At 32.6% G+C, this 26,544-nt stretch overlaps 1 protein-coding gene across 6 annotated transcripts in view; it reads right to left on the bottom strand.

The window, feature by feature from the left end:
- NFAT5 (nuclear factor of activated T cells 5) overlaps positions 1-26,544 on the bottom strand; it is a 125,004-nt gene that overhangs the window by 49,817 nt on the left and 48,643 nt on the right. For 3 of the 6 annotated variants that reach the window (XM_087870538.1, XM_087870539.1, XM_087870540.1), the window contains 4 exons: positions 11,792-12,350; positions 6,417-6,609; positions 4,201-4,391; positions 1,745-1,917 (listed from right to left, as the gene is read on the bottom strand). In XM_087870538.1, the coding sequence (XP_087726664.1) occupies positions 1,745-1,917; positions 4,201-4,391; positions 6,417-6,609; positions 11,792-12,350 (1,116 nt within the window). Of the gene's footprint in view, positions 1-1,744; positions 1,918-4,200; positions 4,392-6,416; positions 6,610-11,791; positions 12,351-12,800; positions 12,863-26,544 lie in introns of all 6 variants that reach the window. The other 3 variants (XM_087870541.1, XM_087870543.1, XM_087870542.1) reach the window with 3 other exon arrangements.

Raw genomic sequence — 26,544 nt, 5'->3', positions numbered from 1 at the left:
ATTGTATTTTCTAGCTCTTTCATATTTTCTACCATCTTTAGCCAATTATATTTATGCTTTAATAATACCTTAATGAAAAAGAAAATGAAGAAATGAGAACACACTAGTGAAAGAAAGAACAAATAATTAAAGTTGGCAACCATTTCCCAGTCCTTGCTGAAGCGGTATGATCTGAATTATCTAGCACCTCTTGGCTCTGGTCTCCAGAGAGTGGCTATGGTCATGCTCAAAGTATTAGATCACTGCAAATACACCATTAAAATTGGAAATTCATCCTTTAAGAGTCAAGTTGGGATATATCGTAAATTATAGTAAATCCAGAATTGGAACGCCCCAATTAGAAAAGCTTTAGAACTCAATAAGCCATCTACATCCCTTGCTAAATGCAATAGAATGGACATGGAATCTATGATTTGTAAAAGCAGTCTATTTATAATTGCACATCACCCAGAAATAGCCCAAGGAAATACTAGTATCAACACAAATTTGTCATAATAATGAAAAACAGAGAAATCCAACTGAGCTCTCTCGACATCAGAAAGATATTTTAGTACGTAAAAAAAAAAATCAGGGTGTTTGCTAAGCTAAAGTATGTCTATATAATCACTTTGGAGATGAATTAAAAGAAAAGGAAAAAAAAGATTTACAAAGGATGAAGAATTTGACAAAACTAAAATACAGTAACAAAGGTTCCGTAGGGGTATCAAGGTCATAGTACCCAAAATAACCCAAAGGAAATTCAACTGAACAAAACTGAGTGTCTTCTGCTCTTCTGAATTCAGGTACAAATTATAAAAACACAATGCCAAAGAAAATTACACTCAATGAAAATCTTCTTAAGTGACACCTAAAGGAAAAAATTTTCCTATTTATTACTTGTAATAATACTCCTTATAGGGAAACCAGAATATATGATGAGGCACATACAACAACATGATTGAATCTACACACACACACACACACACACACACACACACACACACACTCTCTCTCTCTCTCTCTCTCTCTCTTCTATGCCAAGATTAGCAAAATAAGAATTTCATTTCCCACTTCCCAAAACTATAAGTTAATGACATAATTTGTAGTCAGAACTTCAACTGCTGTATAGTCACAGCGTTCTGCTTACCTTAGTGTTTCTTACGTTCTAACAGAAAATACACTTAGGATCACAGCAGTTTATCACACAATAAAGACGCAGCAAAAAAATACTTCGGCTGTCTAACTTACTGCAGGTAAACCATTCAGAGTACGTTTCTTTTTTTTCTTTTTTTAAAGTAGGCTCCATGCCCAATGGCAGGGCTTGAACTCATGACCCTGAGAATCAAGACCTGTACTGATATCAAGAGTTAGAAACTAAACCAACTGTGCCAATCAGGTGCCCCTAAAGTACTTTTTTCAAAAATAAAAAAAAATTTTAAGTAGGCTCCATACCCAATGTGGGGGGCTTGAATTCATGACCTGAGATCAAGAGTTGCATTCTCTAGTGACTGAGCCACCCACGTGCCCCCTCAAATTACTTTTAAAATTAGTATGAGACGATAAAAGGGAACTACAAAATGCTATACACCTTTAGAATTTTATTTGATATTATCCACCTTTTATTCTAGAAAATTTGACCACAGCTTTTAAAATGTTTCACATTTTGCAAGATCACAAGTTAGAGCATATGATACATCTGAAATTTAGAGATGTCTGAAAATTAATAGAAAATGAAAAAAAATTCAGTATATATTTTCTTACTTACTACATAAAATCGGAGAAGAGGGCGTTTGCAGTGTCAAAGTGGAGCCATCTTTCCTTGTGATATTAACTCTAAAAACCAATCTGGCACGAGTGCTTTTTTTCTTGGAACCAGCGATTCCTATTCTGGCTTCAACATCAGCGTTCCTCAATTTCAATATCCCTACGCAGTCCACCCTAACACACACAAAAAAAGATATTAACTGATATTTTCTGTTGTATAAACAGTACAATATTCTTAACCAAATAAGTCTCATTTTTTTTTCTTTAGGAGGGGAGGGGCAGAGGGAGAGAGACAATCTTCTTAAGCAGGTTTTACACGCAGTGTGGAGCCTGACGGGGGCTCAACCTTACAACCCTGAGACCAAGACCTGAGCTGAAATCAAGAGATGCTTAACTGACTGAGCCACCCAGGTGCCCCAAGTAAGTTTCTTTTAAAAAAATTTTTGCTAATTATTAATTTTTTGAAAATGTAATACAATCTTAAGGTTCCAAATTCAAAAAGTACACAAGGGTATATTGTGAATATTCATAATTCTTAATCTTGTCAATTTTTCTTTTATAATTATAGTGGAAAAAACAGTAAAGTAAAATCACTATTTCAAAATTTGAACACTAGTAACGGTTTATAAGAGATACTTTTGCCATTTTTAAATTTTAACTTATTTTTTCTATTTTATTTTTTTAAAGATTTTATATATTTCTTGGAGAGAGAGAGAGAACGAGCAGGGGAGAGGCAGAGGGAGAGGCAGAGGGAGACTGAGAAGCAGACTCCCCACTGAGTAGGAAGCCTAACACAGGGCTCTATCCCAGGACCCTGTGATCATGACCTGAGCCAAAGACAGATGCTTAACTGACTGAGCCACCCAGACGTCCCCAAAAAATGGTGAGCCACTCAGGTGCCCCTTGATTAATTTTTTTAAAGTATGCTCTATACCCAATGTGGGGCTCAAACTCACAACACTGAGATCAAGAGCCAGTCAGGCACCCTAATTACCATTAAAAAAAAATGTATCCTCTATTTTTGCAGCTAATTCATTTATTAAAATAGAGGGAATGAATTTAACTTAAAAACAAAACAAAACTAGCAACTGTCCCCAAAAGAACAGAACACTATGTAGCCATTAAAATATATGTTATAAAATAATATTTACTATATGGAAAATGCTGATGGTAAGTGAAAGCAAGGTTACAAAACAGTGGGTACAGTATTATTTCACTGTTATCAGGAAAAAAGGCTGGAAAGATACATATCAAAATAGTGGTTACTGGGCGCCTGGGTAGCTCAGTCGGTTAAGTGGCTGCCTTTGGCTCAGGTCATGATCCCAGGACCCTGGGATGGACCCTCCACTGGGCTTTCTGCTCAGCAGGAAGCCTGCTTCTCCCTCTCCCTCTCCCTCTGTCCCTCTTGCAGCTTGTGCTTTCTCTTGCTCACTCACTCTCAAAAAAATAAAAAATAAAAAATTAAAATAGTGGTTATTTCTGGGAAGTTGGCTTTTGAGAGATATGTTTTTAGATTTTAATTATTATTATTCATTTTTATTTTTTGTTCTGTATTTTCAACTTTTAATGAATAAGCACTATTTTTATAATCAGTAACTCCCTTCCTTTCTTCCACTATATACATTTATTTTAATAATTTTCAAACGTTAAAAAAAATAAGTCTTTACTAAATATTTTTCAAAATTTCCCCTTCCAATTAACCTCTTACTAACCTATTCAAAATGGCTTTCAAAAGGAAACCGAAAACTAAATACGGAAATGTCATTAGCTATCCAATACAAATAATTACAACGTAAGTCTATCCCTTTTCAATATATTTGCTGCTGTTATGGTTCAACTTTAGGATTAAAGGACCTTAAAAAAAGGTTTAAGGGAAAAAATTTTTTTAATTTAAATTATTAACACTTCTAATATTTTTTAGGCAATGAAAATGCATAAGATGAAAAAAAACATAGCCCCAGAGCATACTCTTTTTTAATATAGGAAAATTAAAACAGAAGGTGAATTTAGAACAACAATACGCTTTTTTCACATCAAGATGGATCAAGGTGCCATGAATGGTCTCTGTCAAGGAGTTTCTAATGCAAACACTAAGAAAGAATTTGGGGAAAAAAAAAAAAAGCAGAATTTGGGAGAGCAAATCAAATTGTTTGTAATTTTTATTTTTTAATGTTACTTTTATTAATCCTAACGAGTCCATATTATTTTCAAAAAAGCCAGCATTCCACCTGACTTTTATTTCCTTGCCTTTCATCATGGGAATTCCATGGCAAAGGGAAAAAGAGTTCATTTTAACCCATTACCATTTTGCAATAATCTATTTTTTGTATTTATAATGTTTAAAACATTTTAATAAAATACTGAAAATCTTCTTTTTTTAACATTAGAAACTAAAATTTTTTTGAGCCCACGGCAAAAGTGTAATGTATACCGAAAAAGTTTTTACTAAGTACTTACGCCAGTGTCATGTTGTTGCTTGGATCAAGACCAACTTCTATAACAGTAGTGCCTTCAATGTCCACTTCTTTACAGGGAGTTGTATTTCGCCCAGTTACCCTGCAGGCCTGATAAAATCCATGTGGTTTCACTCGACCAGAGTCATTACCCACAAACACTTGCAACACTACTGGCTCATTATGGCCTTCCAGCTGGAGTGAGATAATATGGAGCATAAACACTAATTAGCCTTTCAAATAATCTAATTGTCAGATCAAACACTTATGACCAAGTCCTATATTTATAACTGGATAACAATAAAGAAATAATTTAAATCCTCAGGAAAAACAAAAGTACGATATTTTCATAAAAAGGAGAGTTGGCTAAGTTTCTGTATGAAATCGTTAAGTTTTAATTCTGTAATAATCACACTTTAACGAAAATCTTATATGTTTAATGATAAATTACCATTTATAATTAATTTGTACAACCAGATGCAAATGAATACACAGTCCTTTAGGTATTCATAAATTTATGGACTGCCAAAGCATGTGGGTTATTCAAAATTAACCACCACCACTAATGGAAAATTCACTAAATTGTGTTAGTGGCATCATTATCATCATCATCAAATGAGTACATACACTAAATTTTTTAGTCTTTTAAAAATATTTAAGTAGGAAAGCGTTTGAAGTGCACCTATACAAATAATAGGGAAACAGAGCCCATTTGCATAGATTAGATACACACACATCATGAAATCCTGGGCCAAAACATTATGGTTTGAAAACTGTTAGTTCAGACCAGGATCTATGGGTCCTTACAGGTCTCTAACAAGCCTTCATAAATTATAACTTGCATGATGAAGAATAAATTAATATTTAAAACTGCTTTTGGGAACAAATGTTTCCAATGCAGATTTTTGTTCAGGTTTATAGTTGAACACTGAAGCTGCTAATATAGAATCCACAAAATCACACAATAACTTATACAATGCAACCAAAGGGCTTTAAAAAACTCATAAATCTTTCTAACCCAGTATAGCTATATCTCTGTGAAAAGATATCAAAATGAGGGAAATAAGCAGATAAATAAACGATCTACCCAAACCATTAGCAGTACCTAGAACAGTGTCTGGCACATAAGGAGTGCATATTTGTTGAATGAATGAATAAATAAACTTTTGAGGTCAGTCAATTCACTCCCTATCACAGGTAGACAATCTAGTAATACTTCTGACCAGAGAGTACTTAAGCAAAGCATAACTTAAAATCAGAGCAATTGAGTTAAAAATACTGACCAAACTATCAACATGTCTGGTTAGACAAACATTTACAAAAAGCGTAAGTGAAATTTCTTATTTGTCTATTATTTGTCCTGAGTTTGGAGGATTAAGGATGGGTTGGTGTGATGAGTAGCAGAGGGATAAGGAATGTTGTTGTACATGTGACTATTAACGAACCTTATAAATGGCCACAGACAGGTTTCCTGATCCCAAGATTCTACCATTATTTCATTAAAATGTAAAATGAAAGACAGTCCAACTGAATACTGTTCAACAAATGCATTTTCACAAACTGTATTTAACAAGAATTTACCATGTGACTAGCCAAAATTCCCGTTTAATGTTTTATAAGGAGCAGAAACACTTATTAAATATCCCCCACCCAACTCTTTTTTTGGCTTGTCTTCAGACAGAAATATTCTTTCTAACAAAGTTTCCCAGGTGCTGAAATTTAAGCCCCCTTTTTTCAGTCTAAATTCTGAAAAGATGAAGATTCAGTTGATAACCTATTTCTTAAACTGAAGACTTAAATTATTTATCAACCAATTCTTTTCTAAGATGAACAGTCCTGATTTCTTTAGCCATCTTAAAAACCTTATTTTCCAAGTTCATAATAATTTCTACAATATTTTTTTGAATTCACTTTAAAATTTCTTCTTAAATATTAAGTTTGGAAGAATTGAATACAGTTGCTATCAATGTCAAATATAAGGAGAACATAATTCATGATTCCCAGATATTTATCAGAGTACATTCTCACCTTTTCTTTCATCTAAGCTAAAATTCAAATGACATCAAAGTAACAATACTGGGCTTTAGCATTCAGTTAGACTTTCGCTTTAATTTCCATTATATATACCTAGTAATTCTACCATTCTATTGTAGGCAGCTTTTGCTGGTTAAAAACAAAACTGGAAAAAATTATTTGTATATTGCTAAATAAAGTAAGTACCTTTACTGTGGGAAAGCCTTGCTGTGTTCTATCCTTTACTGAGCCACGGCTACCCTCAGTCAGGTACCGAGCTCGGTGCTGGGTCTCAGGCTGTACAACGATCTTCAGCTCCTTTCCCTCACTTTTAACAGGATACTGTCCACACAACATAGGGCTCTTCTTTACTCCACCTCCTTTTTGGTTTTCCAATGTTCTGAGAAGTCAAAGCACAATGTGGAAAAAGTATCAAAAAGAGGGGTTTTTTTCTCTATAAAAGTCATCTAAGATAAAGGAAGAAACAGAATAGGCAGTTAACATTAAAAACAACTGACTATCTTATTGACAACATACAGCCTAAGGGAAGATACATTCCATAAGCAAAATAGCTCTTAAAATTCTGTAATAAAATTTAACTATACAGTTAAATTGCACTAAACAGTGCAAAAATAAAAAATGTGTTATTTGTGGTAGGAAGGGAGGAAGACTGAATGTAATAAGCCAGGAATAACAGGTAAGAGAATAGCTGATGTCATTATAACCTTTCACACTGTACTTCAGTCAAAACAAATTTTAAAGCTACAAGATTAACTATCATTATTTTCTAATCAGACTTGCAAAGCAAAAGAAAAGTGGGGGTAGCAAAAAGGAATAAACAAAAGGCCTTAATAAAACAATTAAAAGTACAGGTACTATACATATTCTTTCGGATATCAGTGATCCAATTTTTACTGGGAAATCAGATTTACTCTAAATAATCTTTCTTAGAAGTATAATTTTTCAGAGTATTTTTATTTGTGATTAAATAATTAAAGTCCTTAGCATATAAAATCTTTATAAGTTGGGATTTACAGATAGGAAATCTACTTTTTTAAATTGTATATTTTTAAATTTTTAATTTTTAAATTTTTTTTAAATTGGATTTCTAATGCTTGTTTATCATGCATTTGCTATGTGGAATGTATGTTCAAAGAAAAATATTTCAAATGGTGGTTAGTTAGGACTTTAGGTCAATACATTTAATCTGAAGCACTGCAAATGTGACAAATACAAAACAATACTATCAGTTTTAAAATAGATTTAAAATTATCCATGTATATTTTTTATAAGATGTTATTCACTTATTTGAGAAAGAGTGAGTGAGAAGGAGAGAGAGGGAGGGGGAGGGGGGGAGAGAGAGAGAGAGAGAGAGCATGAGCAGGGGGAGGGGCAGAGGGAGAGAGAGAAGCAGACTTTTGGCTGACCGGGGAGCCAGAGACGGGGTTTGATCCCAGGACCCTAGGATCATGACCTGAGCCAAAAGCAGACGCCTAACGCCACCCAGGTGCCCCTATCCATGTACATTTAAAAATAGAGTCAGGGGGCTCCTGGGTGGCTCAGTCAGTTAATGCTGGACTCTTGGTTGGCTCAGGTCATGATCTCACGTTTCTGAGATCAGGCCTGCATCGGCCTCTGTGGTCAGTGGGGAATCTGCTTGAGATTCTCTCCCTCTCTCTCTGACCCTCCTCCCTCAAATGAATAGATAAATCTAAATAAAATAAAATAAAATAAAATAAAATAAAATAAAATAAAATAAAATAAAATAAAATATGTCATGGCCTATAATGCTTTCTGTATGACTCAAATAGAAAATACAGGAGCCAAGAGATAACTGTGGACCAAAATCTCCAAAAGCAAACAGGTCCCAGGAGGAACATTATGAATTCAAATGAAGAAGAGCAATGGTGGCTAAGAAGCCTTAAAAATGGCCCTAATATTTAACCTCCATCTCTAACCAAGTTGTTGCCTCTATTATCAAAAAAAAAAGAGGAAATACTGTATTCTCAATGGAACCAGGGACTAGGGTGAACCTCATCGCCAGGGAAGGGACAGAAGAACGGAGAAAAGAAGGAATGCAAATGGAATGTGCTAAGACTGACAAGGTAAGTGGGAGAGTTCTGAGGGCTAGTACTGCGCTGCATCATCTTCATATTCCCTGAACTTTGCACAACTCCTGAAACGAAGGTGCTGAGAAAATATCGTTGTTTAAGGCAAAAAGGAAAAAGAAAGGAACAAAGAAAGGAAAGGAGAAGAAAAAAAGAGCACCTATTACAAAAGTAAGATGAGAAAGACTGGATCCTAACTGGCCAAGGAATGCCATTCACATAAGCTGACAGATGTAAGTCAAAGATTACCCATGTGTCATTTAAAAGGCCCTAGAAGAATAAATTCTACGAATCAAAGAGTTGAAACTGAAACAATGGGCAACAAATCCTATTTTGCTTTTCATCATTCTGGGTAGAAATTCAAACATTTGCTTTCAATACAATGTGCTCTTAATACATTTGCTCTTATCTATGAAAACCTACAATTATATCATTTTTCACTTATTTTAAGATCAAAGCAAAAATATTCACTTACAGAAACTATGTAAAAACACCCTCCGAATATTCACTGAATAGGAAATACAGCAAAATGCTAACAGCAGTTGTACTGAGTGACTAGATTATGGATTATTTATTTTCTTCTATTTTTCTGCATTTTCCCAAATGTTTGTAATTAAAATCTATTAATTTTATAAGAAAAGGGAACACTTAATTTGAAATATAAGGAAAATTTAGCATATGTCAATGAATTTGGCAAGATACAGTTTTTATATTCACTTATGCTAGCGAAGCTAATATTTATGAGGATAAACAGATGAAAACGAGTTTTACATTTCAGTAAAACAAAATATTTCATTTGGGATGAAGACTGCTAAGTAAGTTGACAAGTATACATATTCTTAAAGAAGAACAGTCCATGTAACTACACAAATTCTGAAATGATACTTTTAGAAGCCCTCAAAACTATCTTTATTCTCTAAGGCTTAAATGTAAAGATGGAATAGATATACATTTAGATCTTTAGACACATAAAACAATGAAAATGTCAACTAATTCTTGGAAAAGTAGTTAATGAAATTATTAATTTTTAAAGCATGATGGCTTAAGAACAAACAAAACAGCAGTTAATTGGGATTCTACTTTTAAACGACATCTAAAAGGTAAAACCACTGTTTTGGCATACTCTTCAGAAGTCTTAAGATGGCATTCTAATTCTTTTGTGTTACATATCTATGTCACAAAAAAATAATTTTTACTACAAAATGCCTAAAAAGGGTTTCACATCCAGATGACATCATGTCTTAATTTCTAGAAATATCTACTGATTCTCAGGACATTTAGTTGAAGAATTTAAGAATGACATGGCTAGGAATGTTTAAACACCAAGTAGTTCCTTTTCAAATGATTTTGTTTTCTTAGTAAACTCTAACTTTTATATAACATTTTAATTATACAAAAATGCTATTTCCATCTTGAAGATCAACAAACTGCTGTATACAACATATTTGAGAGTATATTTCCTATAATTTAGCATTATATAAATTGTAAATTTATGGCACATTAGATTTAAGGCTATATATACCTTATCCCTCAAAAGATTTCTAAATTTCTTTCATGTTTCTAACACCTTTCTTATTGAAGAATATAGGACGTTAGCTTGAGATTCTCTTAGTAACTGCTTTGAAAAGCCTGTTTTTCTATATATTTACATAAGGTTTTATCCTCTCCTTGATATAGTTCTTATAAATTCAAAATGAAAACTTCTTTCATCATTTCTATTTGCTAGTGCCAAATATTTTTCCATTACCTAAGAAGCTGGACATTTCCTCTGCTGCTTGATGAGTTTCTGTTCCATGAATTATTTCATGAGAGATTCTGTCTTGACAAATGTTATTATACTTTCCCTGGGTAACCTCAAATCATTTCTAAGATATATCTATCATACAAAAGCAGAAGCAGAAAAGATGTAGGTCAAGTTATCTCTTTAATAGGAACTGCAAATTATATGTGTTGACTAATCCTATGTCAATTTGGACCTTTAACATTTATTTCAGTATAAAAATGAAAATCTCTCTTCTGGAACTTAAAAAAATTTTTTTGCATTGAAGTCCAAATAAACACATACCCATATTTAATGACAGATATACATGAGCCTTTTAAATCTGTGCTACTATGTTTCAGAGCATTATTCTGTAGGTACTACTTCTACAAGTATGTTCTAGAATTGACTCTGCTAATGGCAACATTTTAGGAAAGGGTATATCTTGTGTGTCTTTTTTTTTTTTTTTTTTAAAGATAATTTCCTAATCTGGACTTTCTAAAAAGAAAAAAACATTTAAATGTTTATTTTTATTTAACTACATCATCCCAAAGGAGTTCTAAATGAGAGGTAAAAAGAAAACAGTATAGAATAATTATGCTTAAATGGTAGATAAATGGTAGATATTATTAAAAGATGTACTGACAGAATATTTAAGAACAAGTTTAATATACATTAAAAATACTCTCTGTAGTACTCAACCAGATCTCTAACTTAAAAGGTATGAATGATGTCATCAAATAGTAAACCAAACTAAAGCTTCTCCATCACTCTTTATAACAACCTGAAATTGTAGGTGGTTCTCGATCAACTAAAGGACCATATTCTGCCTCCCAAAAATAATCTCTCAAAATTCACTGAGTTAAAATTTATCAAATTACGTTGAATGTACTATAGGAAAATCTAATTTAAAAAGTCTAGCAATTAAATATGATAAAAGTACTAAAGTAATTAAAAAGTTAAATATAAGTTATAGTATTCTGTACTATAGCAACAAATACTCTGTACTATAGCCACTGAAATATATTTATTTGCAGATATATATTTATAGTTGAGTGTTGTGAACTGGCAGAGATGAATGAAAACTCAAACATGTACCATGACCTGTTCTGTCACCCTTCCAATACATAAACCCAGAATCATAGAAAAAAAAATTAGTGATATATTTATTTTTTTAAATGTCAGCATAATATATCAAAGAAAAAGCTTAAAATAAATACATGAATCTAGATGATGAGAATCAAACCATCAATTTAATTTTTTCTTGTTTTCATCAAAAGAAAAAAGTCTAAAATCCTCACAGAAATGGAAATGGGTTGAACCATATGGGGAGACAACATGAAAGAACACAAACTAGCCCTTTTCGAATGTTTTGAGTTGACTACAGCCATTCACACTCCAGTTATTTCTCAGAGTAAAAATATTTTTAAATCCTTTTAAAATACAAATCCATTTGAAGTTTAAAAGTTATTTCAAAACATTATTTTCTACTAATCATATCCATAATAAGATACCTATTGCTAAAATCTATTAATATGTTTTTCTCTAGTGAGCCTTGGTAATTTTAAGTTTGAATTTTCATGTATTTCAATGATAAAATCAGTATCTTTGCTTTATATGCACACTTGAGTTGAGCAATTACAAAAACTGAGGCATGATTGATTGGTTTTGTTTTGCACAATGGTGATAGAACTTTAAAAAATGTGAATACCAACCCATTTCCTGCTTTTGAGTTGCCTTTGTTGTCCGTGGTAAGCTGAGAAAGCACATAGTGAGGTGCTTTGGCACTGTCGGCATCAAATATATCCATATTAGATTCTTCACAATCTCGTCGTTTGACCCCCGGCCTCTGCTTTGGATTTCGTTTTCGTGATTTACGAGGTACCTCAGTGTTATCATTGTAGGAACTGGTGCTCATGTTACTGAAGTTGGAGGGGGAATCCTCCATCCACATACTGCAGCTCTGCTCTGATTCCAATCCACACCCCTCATCCTGGCAGGACATCCGACTGTTATCCAGCAAGTCCTCAGGTGGTGGTGAGATGTACAAGACTGTGTGCCTCTTCGGTGTTGATGGATGCTGCTGAACTGTGTTACTGGTTAACTGCTTTTCACTTACCCCTCTGTTACTTACCCCCAAGGCTGAGGAGCAGCTCTCCACTTGCATAGCCTTGCTGTCGGTGACTGAGGTAGAATAAATGGTAGGGCTGGAAGAGGTGGTAAAGGAGCTGCAAGCACCGCCCATGGAGGAAGAGGAGGGAGCTGAAGAAGCATCTGCGGTGTACAATTTAAGAGTAAATACACTATACATATTTTCACCTATGCTGGCTAGCAGTCCCATTGAAAATGTGATTCGTGAACTGATTGTTTTTCCCCAAAATGAATAGTTGGAATTTGGTTAAGTTTTAGAATATAAATGCTTCGAGCAATACAAGGCCTAAAAAATGCAATTTTAAAAAATGCCCAAATAGCAGTATTTTACTTGTGTTATAATTGATAGATTTTTAAAAATCTAATTTAATGTTTTAAGCTGTAAAGCAAGAATAAAGCTTTTATTGCCTCAGCTGGATGTTCTGTTGAATTTTAATCATTTAAAATAATAAAGAAAACCCCAATATGAAATATATGCTTGTGGTCCACATTCAATGCCAATTAAATAATCCATTATAGAATTTGAAAAGTGGGACTGTGCTTAGCCACAAAATATTAAAATAAGTTTCTAACCTATGAAGCAGAGAACTACAGGTCATTTTTAATGCAGACACTCCCTGCTTCAGAGGCAAATCCTGGAATAAAAATATGAGAAAATAAATGAGAAAAGAGCTGCTGATTATTCCAGATATCAATTATAAAATGAGAAATAAATAGAAAAAAATATATAATCAACCGAATTGGAGGCAAAATGGAACTGGTACCATCACTATGATTGTTGTAAAATCTATAATAGAAGTGAAAAAAAGTTTGATTTGGAATATGCTGGGCTGTGGAACATAAGGAAGTTAACCATTAAGGGTATCCAGAAATTGGAAATGGCAGTTCAAAACATAATCTCTAAAATAAATAAATCCATCCTTTATGGCAGAATGAAAAGTAGGGTAAGAACTGATTACTGGATGGATTTCTCTTACAAAGTACTTGATTACACACTCAGCAATTGGTTACCACTATTCATTTCCTCTCTCTTTAAAGGGCCTGCTTGATTTTAACCATTAAGGGAATTTCTTAATATAAGTAACAGTAACTTTTATCGACTAAAACCTAATAGAAAAGAGTTAAACAAAAAATTCTAGTGCTGGGGAAGCACTAAAATTGGTTTCTATAAAAAGGTCTTTTACGAAGCCACTTATTTATTATGCCTAGCAAAAAAGACTTAAGTAGATCTTTTCAAAATGTGGCAATTGGCATAACAGCTTGTTGAAAAATACTACTACTTGAACCCTTTACAACACAACCTCAAAGGCACACTAATAATGTTAAGGTTGGAAGTTGTCAGTTCTATTTTAGAAATACCATTTGATCTTGTATAAGATATGGAAAGGTTCATAATTATTCACACACACAACTAAAAACAGGTAACATGTGACAGAGAATTAAAGATATGTTTAAATCTAAAATTAGATCTTATCTATAGCCAAGTGTGCCACTGTGTTAAAGTGGTAGGATCAAACTTAAAACTGATGTGCAGTCATTGGAATTGCAATATTCTTATCGATTATAATATAAACAGTGAATGTAAGAACGCCAGTGTTCAGATAATCAAAAGCCAAGTGCCACAGGTCTATTTTTAAATTAAAAACATGTACCAGAACACTTAAGTCATTTGAAAGAGCTAAATTCACACATAATTTTTCACTGCTGTCAAGGCTGAAGAGCATAGTAATTAATATTAGCCATTAATGATGTGATCTACATAATGTCACATGGAAATATTTTTCCCAACTACCATAAGTCAAAGAACCTAGAGCAATTAGATGATACCAGTTCCATTTTCCAGTTTGTATCCTTGTCAAATGCAGTAGCTGAAGTTGGAAAATTCAGTCACTTTAAACTGCATTCCAATTTAAAGAAAAATTTATCAATTTTGTATCATGCATTAATGCAATGTTTTCTTAGTAAATAAATATTTTAAAAGATTTGTAAAAACTACAAAATCTAGATGCTAATGTCAGTGACAGTTTAGGAGCTGATTTGTAGCCACTTTGGGTTTAAACAACAAGTTTTTTCCTTGTTTTTTTGAAAAACACTATAAAAATCATTTTTAAAAAATAGAAAAGGTATGTATAACATTCCTCCATCTGTTCCAACTATTGGCAAAAATGAAACTAAATTTTTTTGTGTGTATAAGCCTGTGTTGTTCATTTTCAGAGAAATAAAAGTATGCAGCATGCAATATTTGCAGTGGAACACACAAAACATGCAGCATGAATGCTGTGAACGTGTATTTCTATGAAGCGGCTTTCTCCCACCCTCCCTTTTTGAATCTAAGTATCATGCACATGAGAATGCAGAATATGAACATCTCAGGGATCCCTGTCCATGACAGATGGAAAGTACTGGTGAAAAGCAATCATGAACTCAAAAGCAAGTTATGTGATATTCATGAATTTAATATGCAAGACATAGCCTAGCAATGCTCTTAAAGGTATATATGACTTTATCTTGCAAATCTTAAAGTAATCATGGTTATAAAACCCAATTGATATAATCATACATAAATGTCTGTTCTGGGACAGGTATGCCAAACTGTGATCTCATACCCTACATAAATTAAAATAGTCTATACATTTTCCTTGGGACACCTAACATACAATTTCTGTATTTTACCTGCAGTTTCCTGGATATACTTATTAAATAAAAAAGTTCATTAGCACAAAACTATGAAACTGAAAACGTAAACTGTCAGAAGACAGCAGAAAGCAACATTTAATTAAAAAATATTATTACTTTTTAAAGCCTATCTCAGTTTGAGCCTAAATTACAAAAAAACTACAAAAATAGAATACAAGATTTTATTCATTTTAAGACTACAACAAGTAAGACAATTTTTTAAAACTATAAAACTCTTTACAACAATATCATTGTTACGTTGATAATGACGATAATGGTGTATAAAATCCTTCACATAAAGATGTTTTACATTCTGGTTAGCAAGACATCACCTAAGTGTAATAATAATGCCAAATGAGGTGGTGAAGTAGAGAATAAAAACTATGGGCCCCTTCTTAGACCCCTCCAACACCTAACACAGAACCTTTCATGTAGTAAAAATTTAAATTTTTTATTAAGTTGATTTATTAGAAGCCAATATTTGTTAACTATGTTGAATTAAAGTTATATTGGCCAATAAATATACTAACATACCCATGATGAACACATCGGGTTTAAAAAAAAGGATTTACCACTCAAAGTGCTTAAAATATATCTTACTATAATAACATTATAGTTATTCAGGGACGGGTTTAGAAGTAACTCAAGAGTTTAGAGGTAGCTATTTGCTATTTCTACAAAGAGTGTGCTAATAACTTTCTTTCCTGAAACTATATATAAGCCAAATTATCTACTTGTGTATTAATCCATAAATTTACTAAGACTAAAAAATTCTTAATATTATTAAAAATACATTAAATTATATCAAAAACATTTTAGATTTCTAAACATAAATTTCTCCTTCCCAAGCAATCCCAGAAAAGCACTCAAGAACATTATTGGGAATACTTTAAATGTACTTAAAATATCTACACAGACCTTTCAGTCACTATATCATTAAATATCAAAAAACAGCTTAACTGACTTTCTAGAACTAAAATGCTAATGTAATCCTGTCTCATCTATATATTCTAAGTTGTTATAAATAAAATGTGCTATCTACCTTTCCCCTCTTTTTTGGTTTTGAGTCTCCATTTTTATCTGTTAGGAATATATAGACTATGTTTCACTGCTGCATATTAAAAGTACAAAAACTCCAAAAAAACTTTTAATAATTGCTTTTATTTTCTCACTAAGCAGAATAGTTGTAATGTATTTGTATTTTATACCTTTATAATTTTATTTGTTCTTTTTAAAATTTTTTAATTCAAATTCAATTACTTAACATATAATGTATTATTTGTTTCAGGGGTATAGGTCTGTGATTCATCAGTTTATTCATTCTTTTAAATCCCTTACTAATCCTTTGCAAAGCTGTAAGTTTTTCTTAAAATTATCCTCTTACCTAAGTAATACATGAATATTTTTCATTTTTTTCTTTTATGAAAAAATTATCTTTGAACTAGAGGAACCATAACCTTTTTTATGACTAGAGAGCACGGTGAACCAAAGGGAAAACCGTTTCTACATATACTAATGAAAATTAAGATTTCAAAAAGAACACATTCGTTGTAAAATGTGTAAATGAAAGGAAGTATCACATCTATAGTGTTCTATGTCTAAGTCTAATAATTCTTTTATTAGCAGTAGCCAATTACTAGACCAAATGCCAGTAATGATGGTGAACAGCTTCTGTACATTATATTCTTTTAAGAACCGATGGAATCATTAAGGTTCAGCATGAATATTCAAAGTAGTTGGGATAAGGAGAGCGACAGATAATGCCTACCATGGATATCCTAGAATGTCTAAGTATTATTAATTTGATGAGAAAGATGAAAATGGACTTTTAAATGCTATCACATATAGAAACTTATGTAGATTTTATATACTCCTTGCTTAAACTATATTTTAAAATTAAGAACTATTACAGTTCTAGTTTTGTGAACCAGAAATTATTTCAATTACCATATCATTTTAGTGCTTAAAATACCATAAAAAAAAGGATAACACTTTATATGGAACTAACTAAACTTTTTATGGAAAGCTTTGAAATTGGAAACATTCTTTAAAGTCCTCAAAAGGAACAAATACCTTTCACTAATTTAAAATGTGTGACAGAAATGGCATTTAACTGAGCTTCCAAAATAAAAATGTGATACCTGCATTTAAATATGCACATATATTTTATAACTTTTCAACATCAGGGCAAAATCAGTTGAGCTTCCTAACAAAGTCATTAAAACAAAAGCCATAAAATTTTGCAAGTGTGCTTAAGTGAACCAATAGTGGAACGGAGAAAGAGTAAACCATTGACTGTTCAGAAAATAATCTTTAAAAAAATCCAGATATTTGGAAACATTTCTGGTCTAAAACACTTACTGTTCAACCTTAGTTATCCTTTTAAAGTATTTCATTTTCTTTCTGGTAACAATGACTTCAAATCTAAACATCTTGCCTGATAAAAGTCACCAGATACAAGGACATAATTTTAGATCAAAGAAGAAAGATATTGAGAGAAAAAAATTATAAGGCCAACATTCATGTTGCTAAGGGACTGAAAAATCTAGAACACACAAAGTGGCTGCAAACCTGCTTTGTCAACACCTTACATGCCAACCTTCATTTTCTACTTTTCTTCTTCTTCTTCTTATAGTATTAACGTAAAGTTTTAAAACTTTACAAAAGTTTTTTAGTTTCAATCAGTATCAATCCACTATTTAGAAACAAAAAAAGAAAGGAAGGAAGGAAGAAAGAAAGAAAGAAAAAAAGACTTATGAAGAAGTCTGAAAACGAGACCGACCTATACCCTGGGTGAGATTGGATGGGTTAAGTGTCTCTGGCACTATTTGTCTTCACTATTGACAGACACTGTCACACAACCCACCACACGATGCCTGTCTCTGAATGGCGAAGCTAGAATGCAAGTTAAGTGTATTAATAGAAAAAACAACTAGCATCCCAGCATATAAAATAAGCAATCCAGATTATTTTACCAAAAACAAAAACAAAAAACAAAAATTGTAGGGTTGATCATTTAATTTACATGTTTAACAATTTTAATTTCCATTTGTACTTTTCCCACCCAACATAAGCTTACATGCCACAATAAGCAATGTTTAAAACAAACTTTAAAAAAAATTATCAACATCCAAATAAATGCATGTGGAAAAATTTGTTATCCAAAATTATTGTTAACTCATATTCACCAATTTGTTCTCCTGTTTACCAATGCAATCTAATCCATAAGCCAGAATGCCCTCTCTCAGGTTTTTTTAGGTTGTGCCTTTACCCAAATTCCCTTAAAGAATAAAAGAGAATATGCACTGACCAAAACACTCAAGCAGAAAGAAATATATGTATTTTATTTTATTTTTTAAAAAGATTTTATTTATTTATCGGAGAGAGAGAGCAAGAGAATGCGGGCAAGTGCATGTGAGCCTGAGCAAGGGGGAGAGGCAGAGGGAGAAGCAGACTCCCCGCTGAGCAGGGAGGCCTACACTGGGCTCAATCCCAGGACCCTGGGATCATGACCTGAGGAGAAGGCAGCTGTTTAACTAACTGAGTGACCCAGGCACCCCAGAAATATCTGTATTTTAGCAGCAAAAGAATCTTTTCATTTCTCAGGCCAACTTCCACATACGTCCTCATACCCCTCAAAAAGTTACCAATTTTCACTTTCAAATTAGATATGCCCTTATACATAAAACATTTCATCCTGGAGGCTCTATTTTAAAAAATAATTAGCACTGTTGCTGAAGCTGAAAGGCTTGTTACTGATTTATTGGAAACCATCTTTTTCTTCCCCAGTCCATCAAATTGCCAATCAGGGTTCTAATACTATACAGTAATTATTCTCCCATTTTTAATCTAAATTCTCCTAAAATAATTATTTTTACCTTATCTGAGTACAGGGAGCAGAAGAGGGAAAAGGAGAGAGAGAATCTTAAGCAGGCTCCATGCCCAGCACAGAGCACCATGCAGGGCTTGATCTCACGACCCTGAAATCATGACCTGAGCCAAAATCAAGAGTCAGATACTTAACCGACTAAGCCACCCAGGTGCCACAATGCTCACAAAATTTTAAGTGTACTGACATTTATAGAAATGCTTTAAATATATCTTTTGCCCTATTCAATCCTAAGTATCTAAGTGCAGTGTAAAATATGTACTAAGTGTACATTATGCAATTTGGTTTTTAAATCCTTTCCTGTTGGAAAAGAAAGATGCTTCTTACCATCCAGTGATTTAAGTACTACTGGATAGCATCACTGGTCAATACTGGGTGAGGAGATTAAGCCCAGAAAGAATCCTTTACCTTAAAGAGATTAAACATAAAAGGTAATAACTATACTAGCTGTAACTATATTTATTACATTGTCAAAGACCAAAAGAAATATAGGCTAAAAAAAAAAAAAAAAGACAACTATTCAATTATTTTACTACTTGAAAGGGAACGTTAGGTTAAGACAAAAACAGAGATTATCACTATATTAACTTTGTTGTAATTAAAGAGAAAAGCCGTTCTGAATGATGCTACTGAAGGTTACCTCAATGCTTTATCATGTAATACATTTTAATATACTTAGATTAAATAATAAAGGTACTCCTGTCAACTCTAGTCCAATGTATTCATATTTTTTTTAGAGGAGATGAAAAAGGGGAAAGAAAATACTATTTATATCATTAAAATCTTGTAATTTAATTACTTGGGTTTTACACCTGGGTCTGGATTAGAGTGGATATTAGATCCAACTGTAGACTAAACAAAGCGTCTAAGCAAAAAACAGAAGGTAAGTCATACACTGCTCTACCAGAAGTTTTGATACCTGATCATGCAAATGTAACACTTCTTTAAAAAAAAAAAAAAGTGGGAAGAGAATTCTAGGACTTAGAACTCTTGAACAGTCACCTTTTGGAATCATCCCTATGGGAAATGTCTGTTTTCCCCATGATTCATCATCATCTATCAATGTCTCTTTCATATACGAGGGCTCCCATTAAGAGAGTATCAACATGAAAGAATAAGTCATAATGTAAATACTATGGCCCATGTGTGGCTCTATCTTGGCTGACAGGCAAAATTTCAAAGGTAAAAAACAGACTGGGTGAGAATGGAAAGAAAGAGGCAAAATAAGGTTAAAAAGCTTATTTTTATAAAAATAAGACCTACTTTTTAAAACATTACAAATGAAAGGAGAAACTCATGTGGGAAAAAAGTCAATGTTTATTGAATGATCACTAATTGTCAGGTAATGTTAAGTATTCTACATACTTATCTTTATAAAAACCTTAAGAAAAAATGTTGGTATTAGTGTCTAGTTACGGGGCAATATTACAAATTTATTTTAACCTTCACAAAATTCTGACCAAATGATATGATAGCGATCAGATTCAAGTTAGATCCTTATGATTCCGAAACCCGTACTAATTTTATTATATTTCATATGTGGGAAAAATAAATAAATAGAAATAAAACTATAATATGCGCGCGCACGTGTGTGTGTGTGTGTGTGTGTGTGTGTGTGTGTGTGTTACATCCAGATTATCCCTGTGCAGGCCTGGCACTTTGAGGTACTTTCTCAGTTATTATCTATTTAATTTCATTGATAACACCTTTTCGTGAAGGAATGAATTTTACCTCAGTGGGCTAAATAAATACTACTGATGGACATCTACTTGCATTTATTGATGAAAAGGTAATGTACCCTCACTTATGTCAAAAATAAATTCATCAAGTATCTAATATATCTCATATCTTTATTACTTTTTAAGAGCACAGTTCATTGAACATTTTGACTTATTTTAATCATCTGCCACATGGTGTTTTTAAATTATGAAATATTTAAAACTAATACCATGCTTCCTCTGCTCATATTTTAACAAATGCTAACATTTTACTACATGTTTTTATTTTTAAGAGAAGAAATATAACAGAAACAGGTGAAATCTTTTGTTGTGACCTACCCTAAGCCATTCTCCTCATTCCTACCCTAGCTGGAGTACTATTTATACAACTTCATTAGTATTATTTGTAAAACTAACTGGTTTTCTTCAAGGTTTTATTTTTATTTATTTGAGAGAGAATAAGAGAGAGAGACAGACAGACACCACAAGTGGAGGAGTGAAAGGGAGAAGCAGACTCTCCTGAGCAGGGAGCCTGACGCAGGGCTCAATCCCAGGACTCTGGAATCAGGACCTGAGTTGAAGGCAGACACTTAACCTTAACCAACTGAGCCACCCAGGCGCCCCTATACAACTAATTGTTATAAAACAATTACTTATGGCAATTGGTATGGCAACACCTTTTATTTATATTATCAATCTTATTGGTGATATAAGAAAGTAAGCCCAGTTCTGTCCATTAATTTATTAATGTGAAATTGTACAAAATACATTAAAATAGTAATGATTTTATGCATGTATTTTGTCTTGAAGGTTGAGAATCACTGAGTAGTTTTAAAATGCTAATCTACAGACTCAGGTAATATAAAAATGTGCTTTTCCCATCAGAAACAGAATAAATAAAAATATTTATAAAGTTGTTGCTAAAAATTATCAAGAGGACAATAGAAAGGTAAACATTTTAGGAATAAATCAAAAACAGGCATGTGCACTTTTTGTCAATGATAATTTATAATACAGATGGCCTCCTGAATTCTTACTTATTTCTGAATTAATCATTATGTCCCAAGTTTGCTTATGCTTTTCATTTTAATAATGCAGATGTTAACATAAATCTATACATACGTACATACATGTTTTTATATGTATAAATGTATACATTTAGATTTACAATATAATTTCAGTAAAAAGAATGAAGAATAGAGGTTTTTTTGTTTTTTGTTTTTTTTTTTTAAAGATTTTATTTATTTATTTGACAGAGATAGAGACAGCCAGCGAGAGAGGGAACACAAGCAGGGGGAGTGGGAGAGGAAGAAGCAGGCTCACAGCTGAGGAGCCTGATGTGGGGCTCGATCCCATAACGCCGGGATCACGCCCTGAGCCGAAGGCAGACGCTTAACCGCTGTGCCACCCAGGTGCCCCAAGAATAGAGTTTTTAAGCCTATTTGCAACATTTGTGTAACTAGAATCTGACTTCCTTCTGGAAGTGGTCCAGTTGTCTAGAAAAAGTAGACATCACCGACCATATGGAATAACCAAGATCAACTCACATTTTAGCTCACAACATCAATACATAGGTTACATAGGTGAATCACCTTTCCTGCTAATGAGGTTTGAGTTTAATTTTAAGAATAGTATACTACACAAATGTTCAAATTCTGAAATATGTTGACCTAGTTAACTTAGGACAGCAATCAAAAGCAAATTTGCTCCTCAAAATTTATTCAACTCAAGAAAATACAAATTACATAACTGCAAATACTTCCTAACACTAGTAAATAAATTATAATAAATTCAATGCACTATATAATTCTGTGGCTGTGAATCACTGTTATTAAAATTTAATTTTCTCCTAGAAATCATATTCCAATTTTATAGATCCTGAAACTTGCAGAATTAAAGGGGCATATGACTTTCCCAACTCGATATCCTACACACTGTTTAGTCCAGGAACTACTGTTATCTAAGTGAAATAATAGCACACAATTCCCTGAAGTACAATCGCAAGAAGAAAAGAACTTAGACGCCAGCAGGAAAGAAGAGAGGTATCTTGTGCCTGGAAGAACTGAGATATGATGATATGCAAATTGTCCAGCACAATTTCTATTACACAGTAGGAACTCAAAAATGATAACATTTTCTTCAACTCATTTTTTTTTACTACTCCGTTGTTATGGATGGTTTAGAAATTCCTATGGTTTTTTTTTTTAAAGACTTTATTTTTATTATGTGACAGAGAGACAGCCCGATGTGGGACTCGATCCCAGAACGCCGGGATCACACCCTGAGCTGAAGGCAGACACCTAACGACTGTGCTACTCAGGAGCCCCAGAAATTCCTATGATTTTATTAGATGATTAAGATGTCTAAAACAAATGAAAGCATAACTGTTCTTTGATAACAGGACATTTAGCTCTCTGGCATCCTCTCCTCCAATATAAACAGCATTCAAATTAAGTTCTTTCAGTACAGAAAATACCTGTTAGGTACCTGTGATTTATTAACAGCTGTGGCATAAAATTCAAAGCACTATTTAATAAGTCTGTCTCTTCCAACAGCAAAGTTTATCATATGGATCACTTCCTGTAAAGTTATTAACTAAAATTACAGCCTTTAAAAACTTCCAGTGATCTAACTATTGGAGACACTCAACTGGTATTTCTAATATACATGCTTAATCTGTATGTACACCTATACATATTAAAAACTGCCACAAAGTATCAGTATCCTGAGACTGTATTACTTCTTAAAAAAGTATTAATACATAATTACTGAAAGTAAAATAGCAATTTTAACAAAAGAATCACTAACTAGTTATTCTTAAGATTCTCTCACTGAATTATAAAATTATATAACCATAAACAATAAAATTTATGGTTTAATTCATTCTTTATCTCAAGAATTAGAATAAAAATTTTAAAGAAACTTGAAACAGTTACCTTAGCAAAGTCATATTTTGATACAAATAAACATAATGCCATATCCCAAAATGAAGACAAAGAATCTAGGATAGAATAAGAAAATAAACTGATTTCTTAAAATGAAGAGTAAAGTTTATTGTTCACTTTTGTGAAAGGCTTCCTATTTTAACTAAATGAAGTAAATCTAAGGATTAAAAACTATAAACATACAAGTAGATTTTAAAAAATAGTTGAGGGGCGCCTGGGTAGCGCAGTCATTAAGCGTCTGCCTTCCGTTCAGGGCGTGATCCCATCGTTCTGGGATCGAGCCCCGCATCGGGCTCCTCTGCTATGAGCCTGCTTCTTCCTCTCCCACTCCCCCTGCTGTGTTCCCTCTCTCGCTGGCTGTCTCTCTGTCACATAAATAAATAAAATCTTTAAATAAATAAATAAATAGTTGATTGGTATGAGTTTTTTATCAATAAAGCTGTTACTTAAGAAAAATGCTTGCCATATCTCTTTGCAAAAACTCCCCAAACTCTGGTGTAACTGTTTGTGTTAGTTCTAAATAATACTTGCGTTTTAGTTCTTTATAACCTATACTTTAGGATTTCACCTCCTCAAAAAAAAAAAAAAATCAAACAAAAGAATCCTTTCATAGTCGCATATCTTGAGCAACTCCTTATTTTGCCAAAAATGCCATTAATTCATTTGGATAACTTTCTTGTGTTAGGAAAATGACTCCTGTCTTAACTATTGAGAACCTACAATACTGTTCAGAAAGTCTGTATTTCTAAAACTTATTCACATACTGAACCTCAAACTCTTAACTACTTTTCTAAACCTCAAACTCTTAACTACCTTTCTAGTGGGACAAAAGCAGAGGTCTTCAAAAAATGAGGAGTACAAATTTCAGACTGGTGATTCTCAACTATATCTCCCAGATTTTGACACTTGGCCCACGGAGAGGGGAGGAGTTGTGTAGAAGTTAAGCCCTTTTTCTCCCAGCCCCAAACCTGGAACTTACCCGATAAAAAGACGTTAATGATGGGAGTATGTAAAAGTGTGAATAGTACAAAGGCAGAAAAGGTTTGAGAGATACTCTTTTATCCAATATTCTGGATTGTGGATTAGCAGCATCACGTTTACTCATTCCCTCGGTAATATGTAAAGGGAAAAAATCTAGATTGGCGAATCTGAGAAACACATTTTAAATAATTAAGTAATAAAGAATGTACATGAACACCTGTATGCCCAGCCTCTAAATTTTAAAATTTAAATTGATTTAGAACTTGTGAAACACAAACCTTTATAGCAGAACTAGAAGTCTGTTCCCACCAGGCCCTCATACCTGATAGCAGCCAATCCGGCTCCTTCAAAACTCTGAAGAATTAACTACATCAAGAGTCATCATTTTTATGCATTTCATATTTAAACAGCAAATGTATAGATTAAAAAATAAAACTCAAAGAAGTCTAAGTTAATGTGCCTTTCCCTAGACATCAAGTCTTTTGGCCAGGAAACACTGAGTAACTAGGTAATTTACTCCAAATCCTTCTCTTTGACAGTTATGTCACTAAAGATATTCATGTCAAATAAAAAAACAATGCTATAATGATACCTACTAACTGACTTCCCTACAATAATTATTCTGTAATTTAAACTCTCCTACCTATAATGTTATATGACAAAGACTATTCTACTAATAAGACAGAATCCTAGAATAAGATTATATTGGTTACTAAAAGTAAATTTATGTAAAAAAAATTACAAATGACTTCGTTTTAGATCAGAGAAACTTTCTGTATGTGAATATAAGAAAGCTGTCAATGTTACCTCCTTACTCTCTTCACCTTCTTTAGAATGTCAATAACTTCTCTATTAAGAATTTATTACTTCAGAATACTTCCTTTGGTTAATTCTCTTATTTTCATGATTTTTCAATTCATGTCTTTCAATCTAATTTATATGGACAGGATTTTCTCAAATAGAGGGAAGGATGGAGGATCAACATTCTATCAGTGACTCAAATTCAAGAACTTTCAATATCTATAGATAAAACTTGAAAATGAGTTTGGTATTACTTAAAAGGAAGTGTTCTTTTCCAAACCTAGCTGACATTTTTTCAGCTTTTAAAAGGAACTGGATCTACTGTCAACAGATGTTAAAAAGCACAGAAGAAACAGACTTTTAGTTCTATATAGATTCAACAAGTCTACAAAAAATAATCTCAAAAGATACAAAAGAAATCAGTTAGTCAATTTCTACTTGTGGATTTAAAGTGAAATATTTCATTAAAAATCTTTTTTTGCCCATATTTTATCATCTGATACAATTTTTAAGCAATATTTACAATTTTAAATTTCAGAAAAAATATTCAGGGACATTTTAGAACCCAGTGGATATAAAATAAAACCAGGTCATCTTACCAATTTCATTACTAAAAAGATCACAGTTAAATCCACAGAATCCGTTAGAAAATGTCTGGCAACACATGAACAGTGAGCAGGGCTGATAAGTTTCTTTGCTATGTTTAAAGTTTTCCTGCCCTCAATCAGGAAGGCTGCACACTGCAGTATACAGCTCAGGGAAAAGATTTGTACACAAGGTTAATGGTACATTGGTTAATGCATACAAGAAAAATATATGAAATTCAATTACAGTACCAAATCCTTATTTAAAGCACAACCTTCCACTTCACTGTTCTTTTTGAAATGAAATGAATTTACTGAGAACAATGCTGTGATGGATTTTAAGTACCATTTAAAAGATGAGTGGTTTATTGGATAAGAAACCTCTACTTAGAAGGATAAAACTTCAGAGTGTAAATATATCTATATATGTAGATATATAGATATGTAATTTTTTCCTTTTTTTAAACCAAACACACTTAGCAGTGTATAAAACCCAACTAAAAAAAGAAATACAGTTGGGCAATCTAATATTATTGAAAGCACTCATTAATTTATCAATAATCAAGACTTTTTCTATTAGCTTATCCATCAATCTTTTATTTTGGTTCATTAAAAAATGGAACCAATTTTATATAAAGTGTATGATTTGAGAGCTGAGTAAAAATAAAGTTGATAAATTTCAAACATTAATTTCCGTACTTTTTCATTGATATTACAAAATGC

Source organism: Ursus americanus, chromosome 21 (assembly GCF_024610735.1).
Source record: "Ursus americanus isolate L20-20 chromosome 21, mUrsAme1.1.p, whole genome shotgun sequence".
NCBI lineage: Eukaryota > Metazoa > Chordata > Mammalia > Carnivora > Ursidae > Ursus > Ursus americanus.
The sequence above is the reverse complement of the archived record's forward strand: the minus strand, read 5'-3'. Positions and strand labels throughout refer to the sequence as shown.